The sequence below is a fragment of the Enhydra lutris genome, unplaced genomic scaffold (genome assembly GCF_002288905.1).
Source record: "Enhydra lutris kenyoni isolate GAN:26980312 unplaced genomic scaffold, ASM228890v2 scaffoldscaffold7, whole genome shotgun sequence".
Taxonomy (NCBI): domain Eukaryota; kingdom Metazoa; phylum Chordata; class Mammalia; order Carnivora; family Mustelidae; genus Enhydra; species Enhydra lutris.
Window position 1 is genome coordinate 5,936,053 of NW_019154091.1, and position 8,355 is coordinate 5,944,407.

Genomic DNA, 8,355 nt, shown 5'->3' on the forward strand with positions numbered 1-8,355 from the left:
AAAAAATTTTTTTTTTTTTTTTTTTTTTTTTTTTTTTTTTTTTAAAGTGGCTTTAGCTATCAAGTGCTTTGGTCCTTTTAAAAACTATCATTCTAGGGGCAACTGGCTGGCTCAGTCAGTAGAGTATGTGACTCTTGACCTCAGGCTTATAAAGTCAAGTCTCACTCTGGTTCCAGATTACTTAAAACAAACAACAAACAAAGAAAACCTTTAAATAACTATCTTTTTGGGGCGCCTGGGTGGCTCAGTGGGTTAAAGCCTCTGCCTTTGGCTCATGTCATGATCTCAGGGTCCAGGGATCGAGCCCTGCATCGGGCTCTCTGCTCAGCCCGGAGCCTGCTTCTCTCTCCCTCTCTGCCTGCCTCTCTGCCTACTTGTGATCTCTGTCAAATAAATAAATAAAGTCTTAAAAAAAAAATCTATCTTTTTAACAACCAGCCTAATTTACATATTTTTTCAATTTAATTTTAAAGTTTATTTAAGTAATCTCTACACAGTGTAGGACTCCAACAGATAACCCTGATCAAGAGTTGCACATTCCAACTGAGCCAGCCAGGTGCCCCTAGAAAAAAAGATTTTCTTTTACAAATGAGGATTAGCAAACTCACTGGGATTTTTTTTTTTTTAAGATTTTATTTATTTATTTGACAGAGAGAAATCACAAGTAAGCAGAGACGCAGGCAGAGAGGAGGAAGCAGGCTCCCTGCCGAGCAGAAAGCCCAATGTGGGGCTCGAACCCAGGACCTGGGATCATGACCTGAGCCGAAGGCAGCGGCCTAACCCACTGAGCCACTCAGGTGAAACTCACTGGGATTTTTAAAAATTATAGTACATGTTGCAAAATTTGATTACATGCTGAAATTAACTTGTCAAAATAAAACCGCACATATTTATCCATATTTCAATTTAACTACAACTATATCAAGTTTTTGAAAATTCAGGTAGATTTCCTTTTTTTTAGGAGTGTAAGTAGTACTGAACCAACAGTGATTAGTTTGCATTTTTTCCTTAAGGTTTTAACTTATACTTAAATCCTTCCATTTTAGGATTAAATCTTTAAAAACTATTTTTAAAAATAACCACTGAATCACAGACAAATCATGAACAGTTGGGTTTATTTCAACAGTGGGTCTGAAACTCTCGCCTTAGGCAGGAGTACTACAGTAATTATACCAGGAATAGACAATTTCCTACACTGTCAAATATATAAAAGTTCCTCTTGCACTTTCCTCAACACTGATCAACAAGCAGATTCAGTCCACATTTGCTTTGATCATTCTACTGAGTTAACCCAAGCTTCTTCTTCAGAGACTCTGGCATTTCAGGTGGAGGAGGACGAGGGAGCCTGAAGTAGACCTTCACAGAGTCATAGATGAACCACTGTAGTGCAGTCAGAGTGCCAATCATGATGATACGGGCAAAGAGTCCCTTCCATACACCTGGTGGAAATATGAAACATGAATGAAAAATGGAACATACTCAAGTGTTACTCTTTGTTTGGGGGTGGGGGCAGTGGTGGTGATGGAATCCTACCTTTAAATCCAAGTCTCTGAAGGACTTGAGAAGCACTGCTACCTTTCTCCTTATTCAACACAGATACCACAGAATCAGCAGGGTGAGAAACAATTGCACAGAACACTCCAGCTGAAAAAAGTCAACATAAACAGTCCCACGAGGTATTAATTTATAAAGTTCGTATTACAACCAATAACCTTGTCCTAATTTTTAGTTCTTAAAAAGAATCAGATTTAGAGACTGACAAAGTTATATAGCAGTCTATCCTATGTAATAACAGAACAATCCTTCAAGTTTTTATATCCACATTTTAATTAACTTTCCTTTGTATTAAAAATGTATTGAGAAACTAGACCTAAAAAAAAAAAGGTACAGCAATGCAATCAATATATCCCCCAAACTTAAGACATGTAAACCTGAAAATAATTCTTTCAGAAACTAACAAGCATTTATGAATCTTAAAAAGGCACAAAAAAATGCTATGGGAAGATAACTTCTTTGGAATATTTTTTTTTCCCCCTCACAAAAAGGGGCCAGTAACAGAAATGGTTACTTGTCCTTAATTTCAGACAAACATGCTGTAAATAACTCATACCTATGTAACCTGCCACAAATGTTACAACCAGCTGCTCTGCCTTTGTACATTCACTTCGGGGCTTGGGAACCACAAACTTGTACAATGCTTCAACAGTACGTTCAAAGCAGGCAAACTTCATCATGGTGTATGGTATCTGTCTCATCCAGAGAGGAGCAACGCCCTTGTAGAATCTAGGAAACCAAGAGACTTATTTTACTCAGTTGCATTTATTCACCTAGCAGAGATTCTCATCATTAACAGACGTGTCCGCACACCAGCCGAGTCCTGATAGCAAAAAATGGCAGCATAATTGCATGTCATTTCTATCAGAACCTAAGACTAACATGCAGGTATATTTATCTCACATGCCAATGACTCAAGCACCTTTGACTATACAACCAAAAAAGTTGCTGGATGTTTCTCTGACTGGAACTACAAGAAACAAGAAGTTTACAAGTAGAACTCAGTTCAAGATTGGCATCCACAAAGGTGGATCTAAGGAAGCATGTTGTAGCCAGACTATATGCAAATTCTTAGCTGTGAACACAGATGATAAGCCTTTTTTTTTTTTTAAGATTCTATTTATTTAATTGACAGAGAGAGACACAGTGAAAGAGGGAATAAAACAAGCAGGGGCAGTGGGAGAGGGAGAAGCAGGCTTCCTACTGAACAGGGAGCCAGATGCAGGGCTTGATCCCAGGACTCTGGGATCATGACCTGAGCCGAAGGCAGATGCTTAACAACTGAGTCACCCAAGCGCTCCCCCCCCATGACAAGAATTCTAACAAGCCCTTCCCAAAAGTTAATATCAAGTCATATGCAGACTGACAAACGGTTCATTAGAAAAAGTCTTTAATTCAGGGCTTAAACCATGAATCAACTTATCCCTGTCCCTGGAGTTTATGTTCTATATAAAAGGTAAATATGGACATTAACATAATAGACTTTAAAAAAAAAAAAAAGTCCAGTAGGTTGAATGCTAACAAATGTAGTTCCCTTAAATGAGTATTTTTATTCTGTAACTCTAGACAAATGTTCACTTACGCTTTTAAGCCTTCTTCCTTATACATTTTGGGAGCTGCATCCCTCAAAGTGTTGGCATAACCTGGCTGGGTTTGAATTCGAACCTTAGCAGCTTCCATAGGAGCCAGGGCAATGTCAGCAAAGAATTCAGCACTGGCAGAAGCAGCCAAATATAGTGATGTGCGCCAGAGATAGGCATTCTCCTAAATTGAAAAACATAACAAGGAACATGTATCGCTATTGCATCGGCTGTTTTCAATTTCAATTAGGGGACAGTTCTAGGAAACAGTACATTTCAGACAACCTAACAGTGTTTATTGTATGGTCCACAAACAACACACATGAGACTGAATGTATATCCTCTCCGTAACCTTACCAACCACAATACAATGTGAATTATTTTTTGAACATCTAGGTGCCAAGTATAGTTGGCTCTGGAAGTACAGAGGAATCCCAGATCCTTTCTCTTTAAAAAAAAACCTCAAAATCCAACTTACCTGAAAAGCATCACAGTATAATACAGACCAAAAAAAGATCCTTTTTGGTTTTACAATTTAAGTAAGTAAACTTAGGACTGTCCATTTCTAAGTTAAATTACATACCTCCCCAAGCATGTTGCTATACAAGACTTTGAAAACTTCATAAAAGCCAAACTTGCAGAGCCCCTGCATAGAGTAGCCAATGAAAGTTGGAGCCCATCCTTTAGCCAAACCACGAACGCCATCCTCTTTAAGTGTAACTGAGAATCCATTAAATATGCCCTTGTACTTCTGGGGGTCCACCTGTATTTAAAACAAGAAGAAAAAAATTAGTTCTATGTACCAAACAGCTATCATTTCTCATAAATATTTAATTTTACTATTACTAGTTTTTCCTTTGGTTCTAAAATAAACCAGTAACTGCACAAAAGGTGGGTAAACACAAATTCACTGCATATCAACCTAATATCTACAATCATCTTTGTAAATTTAACTTTGTATATTAAGGTCTAGCTTTCTTTCAGTCAGACTTAAGTCTTGGAGGGTTAGTTGAGGCAGAATTCCTAGAAAAATACATGATAAAACTAACTCAAAATTTTTCACCATCCAACTCTTCTACCACTTTTTAAAAATTAGTTTTAAAGCTTATTGCCTAAGAGAAAAGTCTATATCCCTGATACATGCTTAGCCCATTAAGAAGTTTAATTATAAAGTTTCATGAACTTAAGGCAAATTAAACACAAATTTAAAAAGTAAATCAACATGAGAATCTGTCTTTTGACCTAAACTCACTTCAAGAGACATGCATACATCTTAGTGAAGGTGTATTTCACATCCATTCTATTAACTAATGGGAAAGAAAAAAAAAAAAATCTTAATTTCACTGTATCTGCCAGTACTACAAGGGCTGGTATACGTCACCTTCCTCTCCCTGCTAACATTTCACCTTCCTCTCTTAGATAAGAAGACTTCTAATCCTGTTTGGGACAAATAAATTTTTGACGTTTGATTATTTTTGTTTCAGTAATCCTTTTTTTTTTTTTTTAAAGATTTTATTTATTTATTTGACAGAGAGAGATCACAAGCAGGCAGAGAGGCAGGTAGAGAGAGAGGAGGAAGCAGGCTCCCTGCTGAGCAGAGAGCCCGATGCGGGGCTCGATCCCAGGACCCTGAGATCATGACCTGAGCCGAAGGCAGCGGCTTAACCCACTGAGCTACCCAGGCGCCCCATGTTTCAGTAATCCTAATTAAGATATTCTAATCATAAAAAAACTTATGTAAATAAATGTACAAAAAGTTGTGCCTACAAAATTTTAATACTAAGACAGTGAAGAAGAGTATTTTTTCTAACCTTCATTAATGTTTTAACCTGATCCTATCAGAAAAATAAGAGAAATGAAATTACTTCAAAAATACACTACGGATTACCTACTGTAATATGCAACTGTTTATAAAATGACTATCTGAGAGCATAAAGAACCAGTAGGCCCTGAAGAGGGACTCTAATCAGAACTGAGCACAGCAGCAAAATACCATTTATAGCGAGGGTTTGAGATCCAAAATGTGCCTACACTCTCATTTTTAAGAGAGCCATTTTCTTCAATTTAAAACACTAACTAAAATAAAGATCATGAGTCAAGAAAATTTGGGTTTGGTTTCCTACCAAAGTTTCTAGCAGTTGTTATGTCTTCAAATTTTCTCATTTGTGAAGTCTTTTTAAAATTATTTGGAATTAAGTCACACATGAAAGATACATTCAGTACTGCCATCTAAATACAAACCTGCATTCGGCATTTCACTAAATCCAGAGGAACGACAGCAGTGTGTGTCAGACCACAACTTAAGACCCCACCAAAGCCACACAGTGCATAAAACTTCATGGAGCCATATTCGCAACTGTACTCTGTAGTAAGACAAGACACACCATGCATTTTAATATAAAACTCATGTTACTGGTTATCAACTTACCTCCTGGATAATTAGGTTTCCACACAGCTTGTTAGTAGATGTCTATGTTGTACACTTTAAAAGCCATGCTTCAACAATATGCTTTCAATCCAACATGCAAAACAAACCTGCATTCTGCATTTAACCAGATCTAGAGGAACCAATGCTGTATGTGTTGTGCCACAGCTAATAATTCCTCCAAGTCCACAAAGGATAAAGAATCTGCCAGATCCATAGTCACAGCTATACTGCTCTGTTTGAAAAAAAAATCAAGTAAGTATTTCTTCAGAGATGACTAAGGCCCCGGGAATGAAAGAGACCTATGATTCCCTGTGAAATAGTACTATCACAAATGAACAGCTTTGGCCACTGTTTACAATTAAGCTGAAAGAGGATTTTCCATCTAGTTTTAAGTAACAAGACATTTACTGCCAAAATTAAAGCATCATTTAGATTATTATGAAGGTTCTGTGAGACACCAGCTCTTTTTCGGCCATACTAAAAAGTCTTTGACAATGTTAATAGCTCTTCGAATTAAATCAAATTTCAAATAATTAACTGCTGATAAAAACACACTTCAGAATACAAACCAAACCCAGGAAGAGCACTAGACAAGTAAAAGGTTGCAAACTTCTAAGTGTACCCTAGTCACTAATCAATACTATCCCCACTTATGGATTCATGGTTAAGCATAAAATTAGATAAACTCCTAAAGTCAAAAACATTTACTACATAACCGTGTAAGGATTTTTTTTACCCACACTAAAGACATAACAGAAACACATAAATGATTGAAAACTTTAGGTTTTACACAATTTAGATAACATTTACACAATTCCTACAATCTGGTTTTCAGGTTTCTCTGTCCATACACTCCACTGGGACTTAAAACATTAACAATTAAGTTCAAGTTGAGTCTAACTGAAAAGATTCCTGAAAGGTAAGACTAAAGGGATCCCTTCCAATTATTTACCTCCTTTTTATAGCTTATCTGGGGCTTCTGTCCCCTCCTTTACCAATTACATTAAAACAAGAGACCCAATTATCTCATATATCTCCTCTCAGCAAACACTAGACTTCGGGAATACTTGACAAAGGAGTATTTTAAAGCCGGGCGCCTGGGTGGCTCAGTGGGTTAGAGCCTCTGCCTTCCGCTCAGGTCGTGATCCCGGGGGCCTAGGATCAAGCCCCGCGTCGGGCTCTCTGCTCAGCGGGAAGCCTGCCTCCCCCTCTCTCTCTGCCTGCCTCTGCCTACTTGTGATCTCTGTCTGTCAACTTGTGATCTCTGTCAAATGAATAAATAAAATCCTTAAAAAAAAAAAAGAAAGAAAGAAAGAAAGAAAAAGAAAATTAAAGCCAAACTAAGTAACAGAAAGAACTGCAGGTGGCCAGTGGCTAGGAAGGAGACTTTACCCAACACTTAAGTCCACTGACCAAGCGGTCTCACGGCAGAGAGGATAAGGAGCTAGTCACTGCCTCTTTAACTACTCTCCCGAGGACGTCGAGGTCACAGAGGGAACTGTGCCTGGGCCCTTCCACGCCCTTGAGGGAGGGCCAAGGATCGGACACACGGCCTAGAGCGAAAAGGGCTGACATCCTAGGGCAAGCAACTAGGCCCCGTCCTGTGGTGCAGAAAGCCAGGTGCGTTCTCCTCCTCTGTCTTCCAGGCCACTAAGGCCGAGTGGATCACGAGGGCACATAACGACCATATAGGGGCAGGGTCTAAGCTCACCTTCCACAGCGGCTGCTGCCAGATTGCGGGAACGTCGGGGCGGGCCCGGGGGCCCCGCGGGGCTGCTGCGGTGGCCCGTGAGGTCATCGTGTATCAGCTGCAGGTGGGGCGCGTTGAAGGGGTTCGCCCGCGCCAGATGCGCCACGGACGAGAACATCTTCCTAAGGGAAGAGAGCAGCGGTCGGAGGAAAGGTAAAGGAGCCCCTCAGGCCGCCAAAGTCACCGGCACCCTAGAACCCCGACACGGGCTCCTCCCGCCTCCGCGCCCTTGAGGAGGTCACGGCGGCCTCCTTCAAGGAAATCGACCAGGCCTACAGCCTAAGCGGCTCCTCAGAGGGGCTCCATTCCCCGCACCCACCGGGGGCAAGGCCTGGCACACTCACTTTCTAAGATGGCGAACACACAACCGCTCCCTTGAAAAGGCTGCGGCTCACAGAGGCCGAACGTCCTCCCGTCCCTTAGATCTGTGCCCTTCGCGCGTCGTCACCGTGACGCACACTACGTGTCACCGCAGCAAGCGGCACCCATTGGCGGAAAAGGGCGCCGAGGCCGTAGCGTCATCGCGTTCTCCTAGCAACCCTATCCCCGCCCCCGTCCGCCCCAGCCCTTCCGGCCCGGTTTCTGCGCAGGAGGATTCGTTCTGCGCACGCGCGCATTCCGAGCCGGGTTTTTGAGTGGTGTGGGTTTTGTGCTCGTGACCTCTTCTTTTGTCCCTTCACTTTCAAGCGTCTTTCCTTGACGTCGGGGTTCAGTTTTTTTACGTTTAAATGAGTCCCAGTATAGTAGTCACTTAAACAGAAGGAGGAAAAAAAAACCCAAATGTGATATGATACTTTATTTTGGTGTTGCAGTTAGAATGTTACTGCAGTATTACACATAGACATGCCTGCATTTGCCGTTAGACCACAGGAGAGTATTTTAAAAGAAAATGTGCAGCAAGGACTCTTTAGACAAGACAGCTTGGGGTTTCATCAGAATGGTTTATATGACGTACCAAAACATACAGTAAATGCATTTTAACACTACCTGGGGGTATATGGTTGAACTAGAGTGAAAGTGGCTGCACATTTTGTGTGTTCAAT

At 40.7% G+C, this 8,355-nt stretch overlaps 1 protein-coding gene across 2 annotated transcripts; it reads right to left on the minus strand.

The window, feature by feature from the left end:
• Positions 1-1,098: 1,098 nt before the first annotated feature.
• LOC111142149 (solute carrier family 25 member 3) lies at positions 1,099-7,884 on the minus strand. Of its 2 annotated transcripts, none has more exons than XM_022495138.1 (8): positions 7,657-7,884; positions 7,274-7,434; positions 5,376-5,497; positions 3,718-3,897; positions 3,137-3,318; positions 2,111-2,283; positions 1,534-1,644; positions 1,099-1,439 (listed from the first exon to the last, which is right to left on the minus strand). In XM_022495138.1, exons 2-8 carry the CDS (start codon positions 7,428-7,430, stop codon positions 1,279-1,281), a joined length of 1,086 nt encoding a protein of 361 aa, XP_022350846.1. In that variant the 5' UTR covers positions 7,431-7,434; positions 7,657-7,884; the 3' UTR covers positions 1,099-1,278. The 2 variants fall into 2 exon arrangements, with proteins under 2 accessions (XP_022350846.1, XP_022350845.1); XM_022495137.1 differs by lacking the exon at positions 5,376-5,497 and adding an exon at positions 5,670-5,794 and having other exon boundaries at positions 7,632-7,720.
• Positions 7,885-8,355: the final 471 nt, after the last annotated feature.